The sequence below is a fragment of the Cheilinus undulatus genome, linkage group 2 (genome assembly GCF_018320785.1).
Source record: "Cheilinus undulatus linkage group 2, ASM1832078v1, whole genome shotgun sequence".
NCBI lineage: Eukaryota > Metazoa > Chordata > Actinopteri > Labriformes > Labridae > Cheilinus > Cheilinus undulatus.
The window spans coordinates 55,912,890-55,939,255 of record NC_054866.1 but is presented as its reverse complement, the minus strand read 5'-3'; the positions used below and the strand labels follow the sequence as shown (position 1 = coordinate 55,939,255).

The 26,366-nt window shown below is 34.4% G+C and overlaps 1 protein-coding gene across 1 annotated transcript; it reads left to right on the top strand.

Moving 5' to 3' along the window:
• The first annotated feature begins 342 nt into the window (after window positions 1-342).
• smtla (somatolactin alpha) lies at window positions 343-17,747 on the top strand. The gene is made up of 3 exons (XM_041806896.1): window positions 343-457; window positions 16,507-16,686; window positions 16,758-17,747. Exons 1-3 carry the CDS (start codon window positions 350-352, stop codon window positions 16,950-16,952), a joined length of 483 nt encoding a protein of 160 aa, XP_041662830.1. The 5' UTR covers window positions 343-349; the 3' UTR covers window positions 16,953-17,747.
• Window positions 17,748-26,366: the final 8,619 nt, after the last annotated feature.

Genomic DNA, 26,366 nt, shown 5'->3' with positions numbered 1-26,366 from the left:
AAGAGTTTCTGCACCCATGTGTTTTTAGAAGGGTTAGAAAAATCGACCAGAATTACTCTAACCTTTTTTCAAAGACACTTTTTTTCGGGGTTTATTTAGGGTTTCCATTATTATTTTACTGGCTTTACTCATGGTTAGATTTGTGGGTTTATAAATCAGTGATGTTTGTCAGTTAAAATATGGATAATGGAGAAGAAGATCCTGAAGAAAATGGACAATGATAGACTTTTAGTTCAGTCTATGTAAGTCTGACCACAGTGTTCATGCATCCACCCCTGGGTTGGTGCATATGTTCTCTCTCATATGTTCTTTGCCCTTTCCTCGTGTTTGTATGGATTGTTAGGAGGAGATGTTTGTCCCGTTCCCACTGCAGCTCCAGAGGAACCAAGCAGGCTATGCATGCATCACTAAAGCCTTACCCATCCCCAGCTCCAGAAGTGAAATCCAGCAGATATCTGTGAGTGCGGTTACGTTTTCATTAGTTGGTCTGAACCTGCTGACTTTGAAATGTGTGTGTGCACCTCTGCAGTGTTTCTCTTTGTAAAATCCCTCTCTACAGAGCTGACATAGAGAAGTGGACTGAGACATGATATTCAGCATGGCAATGTCCTCATGACATCTGTTGTCTGAGACATACCGACCAATCACACAGCAGCAGGATTGGTGGAGAAAGCAAGTAATAGTGAAAAAACAGTAGCCACAAAATTTAAGGAGGGGGAGATCACTGAGGTACACATACGGAAAAAACTGGAACACCTTTAGATTGTTGAGGAAAAGCCAAACTAACAGTAAAGATATTTATGGAAAAAACAACCACAGCTCTACATTTCCACTCATCATGAAGGATTTTTGAGGGGACACCCGAGAGACACCCCTATTTACTCATTTATTCTACTGTAACTAAATTTATAGTTACACTCAGAGACAGCCCTATTTACTCATTTATTCTACTGTAACTATATTTATATCTACACTCAGAGACACCCCTATTTACTCATTTATTCTACTGTAACTATATTTATATCTACACTCAGAACAGCTATTTAGCATTTATTCAAAACTAAATTTATAGTTACACTCAGAACCAACCCTATTTACTCATTTATTTTACTGTAACTAAATGGCTAAATCTACACTCAGAGTGAATATTTACAAATTTATTCTACTGTAACTATATTTATATCTACACTCAGAGACACCCTATTTACTCATTTATTCTACTGTAACTATATTTATATCTACACTGTGGAGACACCCCTATTTACTCCAATTTTACTGTAAGCTAAATCTAAATCTACATCAGAGTATACTCACATTTATTCACTGTAAACATATTTATATCTACACTCAGACGACCCTATTTACTCATTTGTTCTACTGTAACTATATTTATATCTGCACTCCAGAGACATATTTGCTCATTTATTCTACTGTAACTATATTTATATCTACACTCAAAGACATATTTACTCATTTATTCTACTGTAACTATATTTAAATCTACATAAGACACTATTGCTCATTTTATTCTACTGTATTTATATTTATATCTACCTCAGAGACACCCCTATTTACTCATTTATTCTCTGTAACTATATTTATATCACACTCAGAGACACGTCCTATTTACTCATTTATTCTACTGTAACTATATTTATATCTACATGTCCAGAACACTATTTTACTCATTTATTTTACTGTCAACTAAATCTAAATCTACACTCAGAGACACCCCTATTTACTCATTTATTCTACTGTAACTATATTTATATCTACACTCAGAGACAGCCCTATTTACTCATTTATTCTACTGTAACTATATTTATAGTTTACACTCACAGAGACAAGTATTTACTCATTTATTCTACTGTAACTATATTTATATCTACACTCAGAGACACTATTTACTCATTTATTCTACTGTAACTACATTTATATCTACACTCAGAGACACTATTTACTCATTTATTCTACTGTCTTATATCTACACTCAGAGACACCCTATTTACTCATTTATTCTACTGTAACTATATTTATATCTACACTCAGAGACAGCCCTATTTACTCATTTATTCTACTGTAACTATATTTATATCTACAGTGAGACAACTATTTACTCATTTATTCTGTATATGTTTATATCTACACTCAGAGACACCCCTATTTACTCATTTATTCTACTGTAACTATATTTATATCTACACTCAGAGACACTATTTACTCATTTATTCTACTGTAACTATATTTATATCTACACTCTCAGAGACACCCTATTTACTCATTTATTCTGATAACTATATTTATATCTACACTCAGAGACAGCTCTATTTACACTCATTTGTTCTTCACCTACTGTAACTATCTGTTTATATCTACACTCAGAGACACCCCTATTTACTCATTTATTCTACTGTAACTATATTTATATCTACATAAGAGACACCTATTTACTCATTTATTCTACTGTAACTATATTTATATCTACACTCAGAAGACAGCCCTATTTACTCATTTATTCTACTGTAACTAAATCTAAATCTACACTCAGAGACACTATTTACTCATTTATTCTACTGTAACTATATTTATATCTACACTCAGAGACACCCCTATTTACTCATTTATTGTACAACTATATTTATATCTACACTCAGAGACACCCTATTTACTCATTTATTCTACTGTAACTAAATCTAAATCTGCACTCAGAGACACTATTTACTCATTTGATTCTACTGTAACTATATTTATATCTACACCAGAGACAGCCCTATTTACTCATTGTGTATATATATTTATATCTCCAGAACAGCCCTATTTACTCATTTATTCTACTGTAACTATATTTATATCTACACTCCAGAGACACCCTATTTACTCATTTATTCTACTGTAACTATATTTAAATCTCACACTCAGAGACAGCCCTATTTACTCATTTATTCTACTGTAACTATATTTAAATCTACACTCAGAGACATATTTACTCATTTATTCTACTGCTAAATTTATAGTTACCTCAGAACCACCCTATTTACTCATTTATTCTACTGTAACTAAATTTATAGTTACACTCCAGACCCCTATTTACTCATTTATTCTACTGTAACTAAATTTATAGTTACACTCAGAAACCCCTATTTACTCATTTATTTTCTGTAACTAAATCTAAATCTACACTCAGAAACACCCCTATTTACTCATTTATTCTACATAACTATGGTTTATATCTACACTCAGAGACAGCATTTACTCATTTATTCTCCAGTATATTTAGTTTAGCTGCACTCAGAGACAGCCCTATTTACTCATTTATTCTAGTAACTATATTTATATCTACACTCAGAGACAGCCCTATTTACTCATTTATTCTACTGTAACTATATTTATATCTACACTCAGAGACAGCCCTATTTACTCATTTATTCTCTGTAACTATATTTATATCTACACTCAGAGACCTATTTTACTCATTTATTCTACTGTAACTATATTTGCTATCTCTGCCAGAGAATTTACTCATTTATTCTAACTGTAACTATATTTATATTGAAAAAGACACCCCTATTTACTCATTTATTCTCTGTAACTATATTTAAATCCCACTCAGAGACACCCCTATTTACTCATTTATTTTACTGTAACTAAATCTAAATCTACACTAGAGACAGCCCTATTTACTCATTTTATTCTACTGTAACTATATTTATATCTACACTCAGAGACACCCCTATTTACTCATTTATTCTACTGTAACTATATTTATATCTACACTCAGAAACAGCCTATTTACTCATTTATTTTGTACTGTAACTAAATCTAAATCTACACTCAGAGACACCTATTTACTCATTTATTCTACTGTAACTATATTTATATCTACACTCCAGAGACAGCCCCTATTTACTCATTTATTCTACTGTAACTATATTTATATCTACACTCAAAGACACCCCTATTTACTCATTTATTCTACTGTAACTATATTTATATCTACACTCAGAGACACCCCTATTTACTCATTTATTCTACTGTAACTATATTTATATCTACACTCAGAGACACCCCTATTTACTCATTTATTCTACTGTAACTATATTTATATCTACACTCAGAGACACCCCTATTTACTCATTTATTCTACTGTAACTATATTTATATCTACACTCAGAGACACCCCTATTTACTCATTTATTTTACTGTAACTAAATCTAAATCTACACTCAGAGACACCCCTATTTACTCATTTATTCTACTGTAACTATATTTATATCTACACTCAGAGACACCCCTATTTACTCATTTATTCTACTGTAACTATATTTATAGTTACACTCAGAGACAGCCCTATTTACTCATTTATTCTACTGTAACTATATTTATATCTACACTCAGAGACACCCCTATTTACTCATTTATTCTACTGTAACTATATTTATATCTACACTCAGAGACACCCCTATTTACTCATTTATTCTACTGTAACTATATTTATATCTACACTCAGAGACCCCTATTTACTCATTTATTCTACTGTAACTATATTTATATCTACACTCAGAGACACTATATACCCATTTATTCTACTGTAACTATATTTATATCTACACTCAGAGACAGCCCTATTTACTCATTTATTCTACTGTAACTATATTTATATCTACACTCAGAGACACCCCTATTTACTCATTTATTCTACTGTAACTATATTTATATCTACACTCAGAGACAGCCCTATTTACTCATTTATTCTACTGTAACTATATTTATATCTACACTCAGAGACACCCCTATTTACTCATTTATTCTACTGTAACTATATTTATATCTACACTCAGAGACAGCCCTATTTACTCATTTATTCTACTGTAACTAAATCTAAATCTACACTCAGAGACACCCCTATTTACTCATTTATTCTACTGTAACTATATTTATATCTACACTCAGAGACACCCCTATTTACTCATTTATTGTACTGTAACTATATTTATATCTACACTCAGAGACACCCCTATTTACTCATTTATTCTACTGTAACTATATTTATATCTACACTCAGAGACAGCCCTATTTACTCATTTATTCTACTGTAACTAAATCTAAATCTACACTCAGAGACACCCCTATTTACTCATTTATTCTACTGTAACTATATTTATATCTACACTCAGAGACACCCCTATTTACTCATTTATTGTACTGTAACTATATTTATATCTACACTCAGAGACAGCCCTATTTACTCATTTATTCTACTGTAACTATATTTATATCTACACTCAGAGACACCCCTATTTACTCATTTATTCTACTGTAACTATATTTAAATCTACACTCAGAGACAGCCCTATTTACTCATTTATTCTACTGTAACTATATTTAAATCTACACTCAGAGACACCCCTATTTACTCATTTATTCTACTGTAACTAAATTTATAGTTACACTCAGAGACAGCCCTATTTACTCATTTATTCTACTGTAACTAAATTTATAGTTACACTCAGAGACACCCATATTTACTCATTTATTCTACTGTAACTAAATTTATAGTTACACTCAGAGACACCCCTATTTACTCATTTATTGTACTGTAACTATATTTATATCTACACTCAGAGACACCCCTATTTACTCATTTATTCTACTGTAACTAAATCTAAATCTACACTCAGAGACACCCCTATTTACTCATTTATTCTACTGTAACTATATTTATATCTACACTCAGAGACAGCCCTATTTACTCATTTATTGTACTGTAACTATATTTATATCTACACTCAGAGACAGCCCTATTTACTCATTTATTCTACTGTAACTATATTTATATCTACACTCAGAGACACCCCTATTTACTCATTTATTCTACTGTAACTATATTTAAATCTACACTCAGAGACAGCCCTATTTACTCATTTATTCTACTGTAACTATATTTAAATCTACACTCAGAGACACCCCTATTTACTCATTTATTCTACTGTAACTAAATTTATAGTTACACTCAGAGACACCCCTATTTACTCATTTATTCTACTGTAACTATATTTATATCTACACTCAGAGACACTATTTACTCATTTATTCTACTGTAACTATATTTATATCTACACTCAGAGACACCCCTATTTACTCATTTATTCTGTAACTATATTTAAATCTACACTCAGAGACACCCCTATTTACTCATTTATTCTACTGTAACTATATTTATATCTACACTCAGAGACAGCCCTATTTACTCATTTATTCTACTGTAACTATATTTATATCTACACTCAGAGACAGCCCTATTTACTCATTTATTCTACTGTAACTAAATTTATAGTTACACTCAGAGACAGCCCTATTTACTCATTTATTTTACTGTAACTAAATCTAAATCTACACTCAGAGACAGCCCTATTTACTCATTTATTCTACTGTAACTATATTTATATCTACACTCAGAGACACCCCTATTTACTCATTTATTCTACTGTAACTATATTTATATCTACACTCAGAGACACCCCTATTTACTCATTTATTTTACTGTAACTAAATCTAAATCTACACTCAGAGACACCCCTATTTACTCATTTATTCTACTGTAACTATATTTATATCTACACTCAGAGACAGCCCTATTTACTCATTTATTCTACTGTAACTATATTTATATCTACACTCAAAGACACCCCTATTTACTCATTTATTCTACTGTAACTATATTTATATCTACACTCAAAGACACCCCTATTTACTCATTTATTCTACTGTAACTATATTTATATCTACACTCAGAGACACCCCTATTTACTCATTTATTCTACTGTAACTATATTTATATCTACACTCAGAGACACCCCTATTTACTCATTTATTCTACTGTAACTATATTTATATCTACACTCAGAGACAGCCCTATTTACTCATTTATTCTACTGTAACTATATTTATATCTACACTCAGAGACACCCCTATTTACTCATTTATTCTACTGTAACTATATTTATATCTACACTCAGAGACACCCCTATTTACTCATTTATTCTACTGTAACTATATTTATATCTACACTCAGAGACATCGGTAGTGACTCATTTATTCTACTGTAAGTATATTTATATCTACACTCAGAGACACCCTATTTACTCATTTATTCTACTGTAACTATATTTATATCTACACTCAGAGACACCCTATTTACTCATTTATTCTACTGTAACTATATTTATATCTACACTCAGAGACACCCCTATTTACTCATTTATTCTACTGTAACTATATTTATATCTACACTCAGAGACACCCCTATTTACTCATTTATTCTACTGTAACTATATTTATATCTACACTCAGAGACAGCCCTATTTACTCATTTATTCTACTGTAACTATATTTATATCTACACTCAGAGACACCCCTATTTACTCATTTATTCTACTGTAACTATATTTATATCTACACTCAGAGACACCCCTATTTACTCATTTATTCTACTGTAACTATATTTATATCTACACTCAGAGACACCCCTATTTACTCATTTATTCTACTGTAACTATATTTATATCTACACTCAGAGACAGCCCTATTTACTCATTTATTCTACTGTAACTATATTTATATCTACACTCAGAGACACCCCTATTTACTCATTTATTCTACTGTAACTATATTTATATCTACACTCAGAGACAGCCCTATTTACTCATTTATTCTACTGTAACTATATTTATATCTACACTCAGAGACAGCCCTATTTACTCATTTATTCTACTGTAACTATATTTATATCTACACTCAGAGACAGCCCTATTTACTCATTTATTCTACTGTAACTATATTTATATCTACACTCAGAGACACCCCTATTTACTCATTTATTCTACTGTAACTATATTTATATCTACACTCAGAGACACCCCTATTTACTCATTTATTCTACTGTAACTATATTTATATCTACACTCAGAGACACCCCTATTTACTCATTTATTCTACTGTAACTATATTTATATCTACACTCAGAGACACCCCTATTTACTCATTTATTCTACTGTAACTATATTTATATCTACACTCAGAGACACCCCTATTTACTCATTTATTCTACTGTAACTATATTTATATCTACACTCAGAGACAGCCCTATTTACTCATTTATTCTACTGTAACTATATTTAAATCTACACTCAGAGACACCCCTATTTACTCATTTATTCTACTGTAACTATATTTAAATCTACACTCAGAGATGCTCCTATTTACTCATTTATTCTTCTGTAACTATATTTAAATCTACACTCAGAGACACCCCTATTTACTCATTTATTCTACTGTAACTATATTTATATCTACACTCAGAGACAGCCCTATTTACTCATTTATTCTACTGTAACTATATTTATATCTACACTCAGAGACACCCCTATTTACTCATTTATTCTACTGTAACTATATTTATATCTACACTCAGAGACAGCCCTATTTACTCATTTATTCTACTGTAACTATATTTAAATCTACACTCAGAGACACCCCTATTTACTCATTTATTCTACTGTAACTATATTTATATCTACACTCAGAGACAGCCCTATTTACTCATTTATTCTACTGTAACTATATTTATAGTTACACTCAGAGACAGCCCTATTTACTCATTTATTCTACTGTAACTATATTTATATCTACACTCAGAGACACCCCTATTTACTCATTTATTCTACTGTAACTATATTTATATCTACACTCAGAGACACCCCTATTTACTCATTTATTCTACTGTAACTATATTTATATCTACACTCAGAGACACCCCTATTTACTCATTTATTCTACTGTAACTATATTTATATCTACACTCAGAGACAGCCCTATTTACTCATTTATTCTACTGTAACTATATTTATATCTACACTCAGAGACAGCCCTATTTACTCATTTATTCTACTGTAACTATATTTATATCTACACTCAGAGACACCCCTATTTACTCATTTATTCTACTGTAACTATATTTATATCTACACTCAGATAAATCCCTATTTTCTCATTTATTATACTGTAACTATATTTATATCTACACTCAGAGACACCCCTATTTACTCATTTATTCTACTGTAACTATATTTATATCTACACTCAGAGACACCCCTATTTACTCATTTATTCTACTGTAACTATATTTAAATCTACACTCAGAGACACCCCTATTTACTCATTTATTCTACTGTAACTATATTTATATCTACACTCAGAGACAGCCCTATTTACTCATTTATTCTACTGTAACTATATTTATATCTACACTCAGAGACAGCCCTATTTACTCATTTATTCTACTGTAACTATATTTATATCTACACTCAGAGACACCCCTATTTACTCATTTATTCTACTGTAACTATATTTAAATCTACACTCAGAGACACCCCTATTTACTCATTTATTCTACTGTAACTATATTTATATCTACACTCAGAGACACCCCTATTTACTCATTTATTCTACTGTAACTATATTTATATCTACACTCAGAGACACCCCTATTTACTCATTTATTTTACTGTAACTAAATCTAAATCTACACTCAGAGACACCCCTATTTACTCATTTATTCTACTGTAACTATATTTATATCTACACTCAGAGACACCCCTATTTACTCATTTATTCTACTGTAACTATATTTATAGTTACACTCAGAGACAGCCCTATTTACTCATTTATTCTACTGTAACTATATTTATATCTACACTCAGAGACACCCCTATTTACTCATTTATTCTACTGTAACTATATTTATATCTACACTCAGAGACAGCCCTATTTACTCATTTATTCTACTGTAACTATATTTATATCTACACTCAGAGACACCCCTATTTACTCATTTATTCTACTGTAACTATATTTATATCTACACTCAGAGACACCCCTATTTACTCATTTATTCTACTGTAACTATATTTATATCTACACTCAGAGACACCCCTATTTACTCATTTATTCTACTGTAACTATATTTATATCTACACTCAGAGACAGCCCTATTTACTCATTTATTCTACTGTAACTATATTTATATCTACACTCAGAGACAGCCCTATTTACTCATTTATTCTACTGTAACTATATTTATATCTACACTCAGAGACACCCCTATTTACTCATTTATTCTACTGTAACTATATTTATATCTACACTCAGAGACAGCCCTATTTACTCATTTATTCTACTGTAACTAAATCTAAATCTACACTCAGAGACACCCCTATTTACTCATTTATTCTACTGTAACTATATTTATATCTACACTCAGAGACAGCCCTATTTACTCATTTATTCTACTGTAACTATATTTATATCTACACTCAGAGACACCCCTATTTACTCATTTATTCTACTGTAACTATATTTATATCTACACTCAGAGACACCCCTATTTACTCATTTATTCTACTGTAACTATATTTATATCTACACTCAGAGACACCCCTATTTACTCATTTATTCTACTGTAACTATATTTATATCTACACTCAGAGACAGCCCTATTTACTCATTTATTCTACTGTAACTATATTTATATCTACACTCAGAGACACCCCTATTTACTCATTTATTCTACTGTAACTATATTTATATCTACACTCAGAGACACCCCTATTTACTCATTTATTCTACTGTAACTATATTTATATCTACACTCAGAGACAGCCCTATTTACTCATTTATTCTACTGTAACTATATTTAAATCTACACTCAGAGACACCCCTATTTACTCATTTATTCTACTGTAACTATATTTATATCTACACTCAGAGACAGCCCTATTTACTCATTTATTCTACTGTAACTATATTTATATCTACACTCAGAGACACCCCTATTTACTCATTTATTCTACTGTAACTATATTTATATCTACACTCAGAGACACCCCTATTTACTCATTTATTTTACTGTAACTAAATCTAAATCTACACTCAGAGACACCCCTATTTACTCATTTATTCTACTGTAACTATATTTATATCTACACTCAGAGACAGCCCTATTTACTCATTTATTCTACTGTAACTATATTTATAGTTACACTCAGAGACAGCCCTATTTACTCATTTATTCTACTGTAACTATATTTATATCTACACTCAGAGACAGCCCTATTTACTCATTTATTCTACTGTAACTATATTTATATCTACACTCAGAGACACCCCTATTTACTCATTTATTCTACTGTAACTATATTTATATCTACACTCAGAGACACCCCTATTTACTCATTTATTCTACTGTAACTATATTTATATCTACACTCAGAGACACCCCTATTTACTCATTTATTCTACTGTAACTATATTTATAGTTACACTCAGAGACAGCCCTATTTACTCATTTATTCTACTGTAACTATATTTATATCTACACTCAGAGACAGCCCTATTTACTCATTTATTCTACTGTAACTATATTTATATCTACACTCAGAGACAGCCCTATTTACTCATTTATTCTACTGTAACTATATTTATATCTACACTCAGAGACACCCCTATTTACTCATTTATTCTACTGTAACTAAATTTATAGTTACACTCAGAGACACCCCTATTTACTCATTTATTCTACTGTAACTAAATTTATAGTTACACTCAGAGACACCCCTATTTACTCATTTATTTTACTGTAACTAAATCTAAATCTACACTCAGAGACACCCCTATTTACTCATTTATTCTACTGTAACTATATTTATATCTACACTCAGAGACAGCCCTATTTACTCATTTATTCTACTGTAACTATATTTATATATCTACACTCAGAGACACCCTATTTACTCATTTATTCTACTGTAACTATATTTAAATCTACACTCAGAGACACCCATATTTACTCATTTATTCTACTGTAACTAAATTTAGATCTACACTCAGAGACACCCCTATTTACTCATTTATTCTACTGTAACTATATTTATATCTACACTCAGAGACACCCCTATTTACTCATTTATTCTACTGTAACTATATTTATATCTACACTCAGAGACAGCCCTATTTACTCATTTATTCTACTGTAACTATATTTATATCTACACTCAGAGACACCCCTATTTACTCATTTATTCTACTGTAACTATATTTATATCTACACTCAGAGACACCCCTATTTACTCATTTATTCTACTGTAACTATATTTATATCTACACTCAGAGACACCCCTATTTACTCATTTATTCTACTGTAACTATATTTATATCTACACTCAGAGACACCCCTATTTACTCATTTATTCTACTGTAACTATATTTATATCTACACTCAGAGACACCCCTATTTACTCATTTATTCTACTGTAACTATATTTATATCTACACTCAGAGACAGCCCTATTTACTCATTTATTCTACTGTAACTATATTTAAATATACACTCAGAGACACCCTATTTACTCATTTATTCTACTGTAACTATATTTATATCTACACTCAGAGACACCCTCTTTACTCATTTATTCTACTGTAACTATATTTATATCTACACTCAGAGACACCCCTATTTACTCATTTATTCTACTGTAACTATATTTATATCTACACTCAGAGACACCCCTATTTACTCATTTATTCTACTGTAACTATATTTATATCTACACTCAGAGACACCCCTATTTACTCATTTATTCTACTGTAACTATATTTATATCTACACTCAGAGACACCCCTATTTACTCATTTATTCTACTGTAACTATATTTAAATCTACACTCAGAGATGCTCCTATTTACTCATTTATTCTTCTGTAACTATATTTAAATCTACACTCAGAGACACCCCTATTTACTCATTTATTCTACTGTAACTATATTTATATCTACACTCAGAGACACCCCTATTTACTCATTTATTCTACTGTAACTATATTTATATCTACACTCAGAGACACCCCTATTTACTCATTTATTCTACTGTAACTATATTTATAGTTACACTCAGAGACAGCCCTATTTACTCATTTATTCTACTGTAACTATATTTATATCTACACTCAGAGACACCCCTATTTACTCATTTATTCTACTGTAACTATATTTATATCTACACTCAGAGACACCCCTATTTACTCATTTATTCTACTGTAACTATATTTATATCTACACTCAGAGACACCACTATTTACTCATTTATTCTACTGTAACTATATTTATATCTACACTCAGAGACACCCCTATTTACTCATTTATTCTACTGTAACTATATTTAAATCTACACTCAGAGACACCCCTATTTACTCATTTATTCTACTGTAACTATATTTATATCTACACTCAGAGACAGCCCTATTTACTCATTTATTCTACTGTAACTATATTTATATCTACACTCAGAGACACACCTATATACTCATTTATTCTACTGTAACTATATTTATATCTACACTCAGAGACACCCCTATTTACTCATTTATTCTACTGTAACTATATTTATATCTACACTCAGAGACAGCCCTATTTACTCATTTATTCTACTGTAACTATATTTAAATCTACACTCAGAGACAGCCCTATTTACTCATTTATTCTACTGTAACTATATTTATATCTACACTCAGAGACACCCCTATTTACTCATTTATTCTACTGTAACTATATTTAAATCTACACTCAGAGACAGCCCTATTTACTCATTTATTCTACTGTAACTATATTTATATCTACACTCAGAGACACCCCTATTTACTCATTTATTCTACTGTAACTATATTTATATCTACACTCAGAGACACCCCTATTTACTCATTTATTCTACTGTAACTATATTTAAATCTACACTCAGAGACAGCCCTATTTACTCATTTATTCTACTGTAACTATATTTATATCTACACTCAGAGACAGCCCTATTTACTCATTTATTCTACTGTAACTATATTTAAATCTACACTCAGAGACACCCTATTTACTCATTTATTCTACTGTAACTATATTTATATCTACACTCAGAGACACCCTATTTACTCATTTATTCTACTGTAACTATATTTATATCTACACTCAGAGACACCCTATTTACTCATTTATTCTACTGTAACTATATTTAAATCTACACTCAGAGACAGCCCTATTTACTCATTTATTCTACTGTAACTATATTTATATCTACACTCAGAGACAGCCCTATTTACTCATTTATTCTACTGTAACTATATTTATATCTACACTCAGAGACAGCCCTATTTACTCATTTATTCTACTGTAACTATATTTAAATCTACACTCAGAGACAGCCCTATTTACTCATTTATTCTACTGTAACTATATTTATATCTACACTCAGAGACAGCCCTATTTACTCATTTATTCTACTGTAACTATATTTATATCTACACTCAGAGACAGCCCTATTTACTCATTTATTCTACTGTAACTATATTTAAATCTACACTCAGAGACACCCCTATTTACTCATTTATTCTACTGTAACTATATTTAAATCTACACTCAGAGACGCTCCTATTTACTCATTTATTCTACTGTAACTATATTTAAATCTACACTCAGAGACACCCCTATTTACTCATTTATTCTACTGTAACTATATTTATATCTACACTCAGAGACACCCCTATTTACTCATTTATTCTACTGTAACTATATTTATATCTACACTCAGAGACACCCCTATTTACTCATTTATTCTACTGTAACTAAATTTATAGTTACACTCAGAGACACCCCTATTTACTCATTTATTCTACTGTAACTATATTTATATCTACACTCAGAGACACCCCTATTTACTCATTTATTCTACTGTAACTATATTTATATCTACACTCAGAGACAGCCCTATTTACTCATTTATTCTACTGTAACTATATTTATATCTACACTCAGAGACAGCCCTATTTACTCATTTATTCTACTGTAACTATATTTAAATCTACACTCAGAGACACCCCTATTTACTCATTTATTCTACTGTAACTATATTTATATCTACACTCAGAGACACCCCTATTTACTCATTTATTCTACTGTAACTATATTTAAATCTACACTCAGAGACAGCCCTATTTACTCATTTATTCTACTGTAACTATATTTATATCTACACTCAGAGACACCCCTATTTACTCATTTATTCTACTGTAACTATATTTATATCTACACTCAGAGACAGCCCTATTTACTCATTTATTCTACTGTAACTATATTTAAATCTACACTCAGAGACACCCCTATTTACTCATTTATTCTACTGTAACTATATTTATATCTACACTCAGAGACACCCCTATTTACTCATTTATTCTACTGTAACTATATTTATATCTACACTCAGAGACACCCCTATTTACTCATTTATTCTACTGTAACTATATTTAAATCTACACTCAGAGACAGCCCTATTTACTCATTTATTCTACTGTAACTATATTTATATCTACACTCAGAGACACCCCTATTTACTCATTTATTCTACTGTAACTATATTTATATCTACACTCAGAGACGCTCCTATTTACTCATTTATTCTACTGTAACTATATTTATATCTACACTCAGAGACAGCCCTATTTACTCATTTATTCTACTGTAACTATATTTATATCTACACTCAGAGACGCTCCTATTTACTCATTTATTCTACTGTAACTATATTTAAATCTACACTCAGAGACACCCCTATTTACTCATTTATTCTACTGTAACTAAATTTATAGTTACACTCAGAGACAGCCCTATTTACTCATTTATTCTACTGTAACTATATTTATATCTACACTCAGAGACACCCCTATTTACTCATTTATTCTACTGTAACTAAATTTATAGTTACACTCAGAGACAGCCCTATTTACTCATTTATTCTACTGTAACTAAATTTATAGTTACACTCAGAGACACCCCTATTTACTCATTTATTCTACTGTAACTATATTTAAATCTACACTCAGAGACACCCCTATTTACTCATTTATTCTACTGTAACTAAATTTATAGTTACACTCAGAGACAGCCCTATTTACTCATTTATTCTACTGTAACTATATTTAAATCTACACTCAGAGACACCCCTATTTACTCATTTATTCTACTGTAACTATATTTAAATCTACACTCAGAGACACCCCTATTTACTCATTTATTCTACTGTAACTATATTTAAATCTACACTCAGAGACACCCCTATTTACTCATTTATTCTACTGTAACTATATTTAAATCTACACTCAGAGACACCCCTATTTACTCATTTATTCTACTGTAACTATATTTATATCTACACTCAGAGACGCTCCTATTTACTCATTTATTCTACTGTAACTATATTTAAATCTACACTCAGAGACACCCCTATTTACTCATTTATTCTACTGTAACTAAATCTAAATCTACACTCAGAGACACCCCTATTTACTCATTTATTCTACTGTAACTATATTTATATCTACACTCAGAGACACCCCTTTGTCCCTCCGTCTCCCTGCAGGATAAATGGCTGCTCCACTCGGTGCTGATGCTGGTCCAGTCCTGGATCGAGCCTTTGGTGTACCTGCAGGCCACCCTGGACCGCTACGATGGAGCTCCTGACATGCTGCTAAATAAAACTAAGTGGGTTTCTGAGAAACTGATCAGTCTGGAGCAGGGCGTGGTGGTCCTGATTAAGAAGGTAGGCCACTTCCTGGTACCCCATCGCTGGTGGCTCTTTGTTGGGTGCTGAATAGTTCTCTCTGGTTTCAGATGCTGAACGAGGGAATGACCACCACAGCCTACAGTGAACAAGGCTTCCTCCAGGATGACGTGCAGCCAGAGATGCTGGAGTCTGTTCTGAGGGACTACACTTTACTGAGCTGCTTCAAGAAGGACGCTCATAAGATGGAGATTTTACTCAAGCTTCTCAAGTGTCGACAAACCGACACATACAATTGTGCATAAAACATGACGCTTTTAAATCAGTGTTTGGCCTTAAAAGAATTCCTGAGGTTGGTAGCGCTATAGATATGACCGTGCCTGAGGCCATTCGGCCTGGCTGCCATGCAGCACAATCTTTATTGATTGTTTTGGAACACCTTCACACAGAAAGAAGTAGGTGTAATGCTTTAGCATACTGCATTTTACATTCCCCTGCTCACTTGTTTTTTTAACCTGGCAAAGGCAACAGAGGGCAAACTCCCAAAAGATTATTTGCGTGTCGAGCTGTCAGGAACATCTGCATATCCTACCATTGATTTCCATTTCCTTTGTTCTTAGCTGGAGTTTGTATTCCTCCCTGGCTCTTGCAGTGTTTTGATTATTCCCACGGCCCCTAGAGGATTCAGTGAGACTCCCTTTTTAAATGGAGCTGGTTTCACTTCTGCATTAGTGAAATGAAACACTTTCACCGGAGATGGGAGTCAAATAGAGAGCACTCGGTACTTGAAAAAAACCCTGACACGTTTGATTGGTGGAGAGCCAAAGAGGGAGAACAAATACCAGCTAAAATGCAAAAATCTACAGTTTTGGCTCCACACAGGTTTGAATTAATGTAAAAAGAAAAAAAAAACCTGCATATTTTTGTGACCAAAAGTGCCTTGTTTGATAAGAATGTTAAAACAGAGGTGAATTATTCCATTTTAACAGATTTAATTATCAGCTGTTCTGAGTCTGTCAGACTCCTCTGTGTAAATAAAAGAGCCCATTGTTCTGTGGAAACCTGTCTAACCTGCTTCTGATTTAATAAAGCAACACAGAGATGATTTGTTGTGATAATTTTATCATCTTTTCTTTCTTAAGCCAGGGAAATTTATCATGTAATTTCAGATGGAGAACTTTATCTGCTGCCCTTTATAACTCCAAACACCAGAGGGCAGCAGTGCTCTGTCCTAAAGGTCATTGTCTTCACCTGTTTTAGCGGCCCATGACATCAGTGACATCACAGCTTCCTCAGAGGATCAGAATGGAAAACGAACATAGAAACTTTTTCATTTATACTTTAGGACTGCAGAAACTGGGGTTACTGGGGTTAGACCTTCAGCTGGAGGGAAGCCGTAGCCGTGGCAACAAGCTCCACAGAACCTGAAGATATGATCACTGTAGGTGTGCTTCAGTGCTTCACATTTAACGTCACTTGCAATGATGGAGATGTCCATTCTAGATCCAAACCATGGCCTAGGAGGGCATCAGTCCTGAGAAGGATCTCTAAACCACAGCAGCAGGCTCCAAGCCCCTAACCTCTTCCTATGGATGCAGGAACATCCCTACAGACATCCTGAAACAGTAACATGTTTAAGTGCAACAGGGCTCAGCCAGGATTGGCCGAGAGAGCAGGCGCTCATATTCAGCGCCTACAAGTCCAGGATCAAAACCTGGTACCATGTCTCTCTTCAGTACATTAAAGACTAAAAAGACCCAAAAACATAATCTATACATTAGAATATAAAAATGGCAGGTCACAAATAAAGTTAGATACTGTTTAGGCAGAAGAAGTGATTTCTATTAATACAGTTTATTTCTAATGTTCGTGGCCTGGAGACGGCTCATGAACAAGGGTTTATGGGTAATTAGTATGGTGTTTCCTGTCTGGTTTAGACAGTGACAGGAAACGTTCTGTAACAGGAAATGTTCTGTTACAGGAAACGTTCTGTTACAGGAAACATTCTGTTACAGGAAACGTTCTGTTACAGGAAACATTCTGTTACAGGAAACGATCTGTTACAGGAAACATTCTGTTACAGGAAACGATCTGTTACAGGAAACGATCTGTTACAGGAAACGTTCTGTTACAGGAAACGATCTGTTACAGGAAACGATCTGTTACAGGAAACGATCTGTTACAGGAAACGTTCTGTTACAGGAAACGATCTGTTACAGGAAACGATCTGTTACAGGAAACATTCTGTTACAGGAAACGATCTGTTACAGGAAACGTTCTGTTACAGGAAACGTTCTGTTACAGGAAACGTTCTGTTACAGGAAATGATCTGTTACAGGAAACATTCTGTTACAGGAAACGTTCTGTTACAGGAAACGTTCTGTTACAGGAAACATTCTGTTACAGGAAACGATCTGTTACAGGAAACATTCTGTTACAGGAAACGATCTGTTACAGGAAACGTTCTGTTACAGGAAACGATCTGTTACAGGAAACGTTCTGTTACAGGAAATGATCTGTTACAGGAAACATTCTGTTACAGGAAACGATCTGTTACAGGAAACATTCTGTTACAGGAAACGATCTGTTACAGGAAACATTCTGTTACAGGAAACGATCTGTTACAGGAAACGTTCTGTTACAGGAAACAATCTGTTACAGGTAATGATCAGTTACAAAAAATCTTCTGTATCTGAATTTGTGTCCTGAATTTATTCGTTGGCACTCTGAAAAAAAAATCACTACAGCATTGTTTCCCACTGATCTCAGGTTCCTTGTCTATTTTCACTCTCCTGTATCCCACTACATCTTTTCCTCTTCAACCTTCACTCCTCACATCAGAATATGTGAATCAGCCTTGTGGCCAGCCAGGTGTCAGCATACAGGCGTGGCATCGTGTGGCGTGGGTGGATGTTGAGGCAGGATGGGGGGGGGTTGGTGTCAGGTTCAGCTTCCTCTGGCCTAACCATTCCAGTACGGGGGCTCAGATGACATTGGCCAGGCTCGTGCAACCCTCACACGACCTCATTTGGTTCCTGACAATGCGCAAGTAATCATAGGCAAGGTAAAGCCCCCCCCCCCAGTGGAGGCCATAAATATTAAAGATTGGCTTCAAGTGTGGGGGGAGTTTAGAGGAGGGAGATGAAGATGTCTGGAAGTGGAAGGGGAAGGAAGGACACATGGATGAGGGGAGGGGAGCGGGCCTGGGTGATTTCACTGTCTAACTATTATGACCAGAGGAGAGGAAATCTAGACTGCTGGGATGCAAAAGTGGAGCAGAGGAGGCAGACAGAGGAAGGAAAGCAAATTGACCTGACAGAAAGAGAAAAGAGCTGTGACCAAAATCGCACTCTATTTACTTTATAGTGCAGGGTTGTGAAGATATCAATTTTTTAGCGCTTTACCCTTGAAACACTAAAAAACACTGATAAAAACATCCTCTTTGATTAATGACTGAGTAACATGAAATCTTGGAAAGTCATGTAGAAACCATCAAATGACAGTCTCAATCAGATAAAGGCCAAAATAAGATAATAAAGATCAGATCAACATGTCCAGCTGAGTGTTCAAAAATCAGTTTTAGTAGGCACATAGAAAAAACTACAAACTCTATGGAAGTCATTTTGGATGTGAGATGTATACTGTTGATGAAATAAAAGTCCCTGACTTTTCATTAGAGTGACTATAATTTGGTTTTATGCTATTTAAAGAAAATGCAATGAAGGTAAAAGAGAATTCGATGACTTCTACTAAGAAAGACCAAAGAGTTAGGGTTGGGGTAAGATAAACTACATAGGGGAGAGTGGGGTGAGTTGTGCCAGTTTTTATTTAAAGTGAGGCCATGACAGTAATGCCTCCATCTTAACTATGATCATGTATTTCAGGATGTGGTGCATCTCTGGGAACAATAACTTTGGATCTGAGATAAACTGATCCAGCAGTTCAGCGCTAACATCAGGCTAACTGTATAGACTCATTGTGTAGCCTACTGAAGCACTAAAACACGTGTGAAATGTTTTCAGACTTGTCTATAATTGTTCAGACACAACAATCAAAAAACCTTGATCATAGAAATTTTACTTTGAACGGCAAAAAAAACAGTTTTTGAGATTAAATATGCTTACCTCTGATGCCATGTGTCTCTCTTTTATGCAGAATGAGTAAAACAGATAGCTCTTCAAAAATATGTGGTCACATGACCAATTTCTTCTATGGTTTTCTATAAACAAGGGGTGGCACTACTTCCCCTGTGGCACAAATCACCCCACTCTCCCCTATGGGCCTTTCTAACAGCCAGGGCTCCGTGCTGGTTCTGGTTCCTGAACCTAATTTTTAACCGGTCGGCACGTTCAAAGTGAAAAAAATAAAAGGTTCTGAACCTGAAAAGTTGGTTCTCAGCTGGAAACAAAAATAGTTGGTTCTTTCTTGGGAACCGTGACATCGTCAGTGGGCGTGTCACATTCTAGATCGTGAAGACGAGCAGAAAAAGAAGAAAAAGCTGGGGAGAATAATGTTTGGTTGTGATCTGGGCATCAACAGAATTCCAGGTGAAGCTGGAGAGAAGTACACAGAGAGGAAAGTTATGTTTAGAAGTTGTGGAAAAGATGGCTAGGGTTGGGTTCACAGAACACCAGACCAAATTATCAACTCAAAACAAAGAAGAAGGAACACTGGGAAAGCAGGAAAGACTGGGGCGAAAGTGGAGCTGGACGTGGTGGTACATGTCCAACATGTCCTCCACCTTTGGTTCTGCTTAAACTGGTGTGAATGTGGGCTGGTTCACCAGAAAGCACCAAGGTTCTGAGAGTCCAGAACAGAACCAGGGCCATAACCAGAACCGTGTCTGTCTGAAAACACTAATATAGATTTTCTGTGATGTAAAAACATGAATCCTTCAAAGAAGCTTACCAACTTCACTTGGAGGACACAGTTATCTGCAGCATGACTCCAAAATGAAAATTACCTGGGCACTTTCTCAGCTGATCTTGTGTAGTTTGGTGCATACTAATGCAAATTTCACTCCTGTAATCTTACTGGTGTAGGGCAAATGTGCAAACCACACCAGCACTTCAACCATGATGGTAAACATGGCTCACCCAGGAGCAATTTCTCCGTCCACCTCTCCTCATTTACCGTCTCCTTGTTCATGCACATTCATCACCCTTTGGATGCTCTACCTGCCTGTCAAAACCCCAGAGAACCAATCACAAACAGCCTCTTCAACAGCTGACCCACCCCCGTCCCCTCTGAGCAGCTCACCTGTTGTTAATCAGCCTCAGTGATCTTCACCCTCACACACCAGCAGCAGCCCAATCACAGCAGAAAACCTCACTCAGCCTTCCTCCACGTCTAACTCACTTTGGAAAAACATGGAAGCCAAAATTGAGAGACTGGAAACTGGATTGTAGAAAGACATCACTCACCCATGGACCAGGAAGTGTGGGCACTCCTGCTCACCCCTGGACCAGGAAGGGTGGACAATGGTAAGATTCAATTAGGAAAAAAAATAATCTCTGTATACTAAGCCTTCCAAGTTTACAATAACTGATATGGTTCCAAAAAGGAAATAAGCACCACTAAAGTTTCCCAGATAATTCCACAAAGTAAATAAATATCACTAAAACTACCAAGATAATTCCACACAGTAAATAAATATCACTAAAACTACCAAGATAATTCCACACGGTCAATAAATATCACTAAAACTACCAAGATAATTCCACAAAGTCAATAAATATCACTAAAACTACCAAGATAATTCCACACAGTAAATAAATATCACTAAAACTACCAAGATAATTCCACAAAGTCAATAAATATCACTAAAGCTTTTAATGCCATGCTTGTGTCTCTGTTTTCTAAATGGTGTTCCTTACTTTGGCCACAGGAGGGCAGCAGAGAGTCAAATTTACCATTAATCAGACTAATTCAAAACTGAAGAACTAAATGGTGTGAGTCTAATCAGAAATATTCTGTTATTTTCACAAATTTAAAGTTGAATTTTTTTTAATTTTTTTTTTTACAATTTTTTAATTTTAATTTAATATTTTTTTTCTGAATTGAGGTCATTTAATATTGAATGGTTTTAACTTATAAAGATATGTTTGAAGCAAACATGGAGCTCTAATCTTAAAATGTACATATTCTAATTTTTTTTGACTTATTTACTTATCACTTTCATTGAAATGAAATGAGGAATAACAACAACAGCAACAAGCACATTATAATAATTAATAATTTGTCATTTTAATAATGATGATAATGGTAATATGTTAATAGTTATACTTAAATTTTAATGATGAAAATAATAATAATAATAATAATAATAATAATAACAATAATAATAGAAATAAATGATAATATGGTAACAATATTATTATTATTATTATTATTATTATTATTATTATTATTATTATTGCCTAATGTTTATCTTTTCCTTTTTGAATTCCACCTTACCACTGAATTTATTTGACTACAACTTGTGTAAAATCCCACGGTAAGTATTATCTGCTTTAAGGTTTATATTGACGCTGCCTTCACAGATTTATGTGGTTGTAGGACATGGCTATGGCCACAGGAGGGCAGCAGAGGGTCAGCCTTACAGAACAACTCACAACTGAAGAACCAAAAGCTGTGTAAACCTTTGAGCTGTAACAAAACAGAAGAAACATTAGTTCAGTATTTATTTTTAGAACTTAGCATACACTCTTTTCAACCAGACAGATGCTACACACAGAGTCTAATCAGTAATGTTCTGTTATTTTCACAAAGGTAAATTTGAGGGGAGGTTATTATATATTTTTTTTAATTTAATCTAATTTTATTTATTTTTCTGAGTTGATGTTGCTTAATTTTGGAAAGTTGTAACTAATAAGGATATGTTTGAAGCTAGCATGGAGCTTCTAATCTCAAAATGTACTTATCATTATAAATTTTTATCTCAGGATTTTGACTTATTTATTTATTATTTTGATTAAAATAAATAAAAACACCACCAACAACAAAAACAATATTTAATGATTACAATTTTATAATAATAATGATCATAATAATAATAATAATAATATAAATGATAATAATAATGCAGGGAGGACACAGACATCAAACCATACTACACTAAGACATCATGGACATCATCAGGATGCAGACAGGACACAAAATTTAAATACCATAAAAACAACAGGAACCCAGCTACACAGGCTGAGACCAAGAGGACCAAAATTAAAGATGTGACGAGCTTAAGGAGAAACAAAGAGGAGTAAAAACAAAACAAGAGTGAAACAAAAAACGGCAGAAAAATGTGATTAAAGGGGGCAAGAACAGATAGTAGAGCAGGATAAAACAAGCTCTAAAACTTTAAAAGCAGTAAAACTGATCAATATTACAGCAAAGGTAAAAAAGGGAAGCAATAAAGAGAACAAAACAATAAAGTGAGAAAGACAGTAACGATTAAAAACAGCCAAAGAGTCAAGGAATTAAAATGAGGTTGACAGGGAGGAAAGGTGAGTAAAAGATTAAGAGGAAATGAATTAAGATGAGAAAATAAAATAGGTAAGAATCTGTGAGACGATAAAAACCAAATTAGAAGAAGACAACACCACATAAAAGCAAGTCCTAAAAAATGAGTTTTAAGAAGCGATTTAAAAGAAGTCAATCTCTTCTCCTCCATCAGGTCGTTCCAACGTCAAGGGGCTCTGACGGAAAAGGCCCTGTCACCTTTAGATCTGAGTCTCGACTTTGGAATGACCAGGAAGCCCCCGCTGGAAGATCTAATGCTGGAAGCTGGCTCAGAGGGGGTTAAAAGTCCTCGTATATACATTGGAGCAAGACTGTTCAGTGCTTTAAAGGTAATTAATAAAATGTTGAAATCAATTCTAAAACTAACAGGAAGCCAGTGTAACGATGCTAAGAGGGGGGTGATGTAATGTTGTCTGTCCAACTGGACCAGTTGGAGGCGACAGAGTGATTTCTGGGAGATACAGGAGAGGAGTGAATTAAGTAGTCTAATCTGGAAAAGATGAATGAGTTTTTCCAGGTCCTGTTCAGTCAGTATTGTTTTTATTTAGGAGATGGTACGTAATTGGTAGAAGCAAGATTTAACAACTGATTTTATGTGATGATCAAATGAGAGATTATTGTCAAATAGCACATTTAAATGTCTGCCCGTGGGTTTGATGTTTGTTGCTGCTAGAGGAGCGAGGTGGCTGGTGATGGAGGGGGAGTAGTGGGGATTAAACAATATCATTTCAGATTTTGAGTTGTTCAGTTGTAAGTTCTGTTCGAGCCAACAGTTAGCATCATTTAAACAGTCTGTAACAGCAGCGAGGCTTCACAGGTCCTCAGGTCTCAGGGGCAGGTATATCTGGGTGTCAGCGGCTTATTAGTGAAAGGAGACTTTATGATTCTGGATTATTTGACCAATGGGGCAGCATATAAAAAGAAATAAAATAGGACCTAAGACCGAACCTTGCAGTACACCACAGGTAAGAATAGAGGTAGAGGAGTGGTTACCTATGGTGACCACAAAGGTTTACTCTGAAACACAAGAATAAAACCAGCTAAGAGCAGAGTCCCTGATGCCCACCCAGTCTCTAAGACGATCTATTAAAATGTTGTGATCAATGATATCAAAAGCTGCACTGAGATATAAGAGAATTAAAATGGCTCCCTCCCCTCTATCAATGCTAAAAACAAATCATTGGTCCCACTGAGGAGGACCGTCTCAGTGCTGTGACCCACTCTAAATCCAGACTATAGACCGGACCGTCTCAGTGCTGTGACCCACTCTAAATCCAGACTATAGACCGGACCGTCTCAGTGCTGTGACCCACTCTAAATCCAGACTGTAGACCGGACCGTCTCAGTGCTGTGACCCACTCTAAATCCAGACTGTAGACCGGACCGTCTCAGTGCTGTGACCCACTCTAAATCCAGACTATAGACCGGACCGTCTCAGTGCTGTGACCCACTCTAAATCCAGACTGTAGACCGGACCATCTCAGTGCTGTGAACCATTCTTAATCCAGACTATAGACCGGACCGTCTCAGTGCTGTGACCCACTCTAAATCCAGACTATAGACCGGACCGTCTCAGTGCTGTGACCGGCTCTAAATCCAGACTATAGACCGGACCATCTCAGTGCTGTGAACGGTTCTTAATCCAGACTATAGACCGGACCATCTCAGTGCTGTGAACGGTTCTTAATCCAGACTATAGACCGGACCATCTCAGTGCTGTGAACGGTTCTTAATCCAGACTATAGACCGGACCGTCTCAGTGCTGTGACTGGCTCTAAATCCAGACTATAGACCGGACCGTCTCAGTGCTGTGACCCGCTCTAAATCCAGACTATAGACCGGACCTGCTCTAAATCCAGACTATAGACCGGACCGTCTCAGTGCTGTGACCTGCTCGAAATCCAGACTATGGACCGGACTGTCTCACTGCGTCTCGTGCTCTAAATCAGACTATAGACCGGACTGTCTCAGTGCTGTGACCCACCTTAAATCCAGACTATAGACCGGACCGTCTCAGTGCTGTGACCCGTTCTAAATCCAGACTATAGACCGGACCATCTCAGTGCTGTGACCTGCTCTAAAACCAGACCATAGACTGGACCGATAAGCAGCCTTTACTGACTTTGGTCTGAAGGAGGGATTTAGCCCAACAAAAATCATGATTTTTGCACTGTAGAGGTGGGAGAAAACATCCATTCTTA

Bases quoted from the DNA above. Each gene is read 5' to 3' on its own strand.
- smtla (XM_041806896.1), top strand. From the start codon at position 350: ATGTTTGTCCCGTTCCCACTGCAGCTCCAGAGGAACCAAGCAGGCTAT. The intron at 458-16,506 runs GTGAGTGCGGTT...GTCTCCCTGCAG, and splicing joins GTGAAATCCAGCAGATATCT to GATAAATGGCTGCTCCACTC. The intron at 16,687-16,757 runs GTAGGCCACTTC...CTCTGGTTTCAG, and splicing joins TGGTGGTCCTGATTAAGAAG to ATGCTGAACGAGGGAATGAC.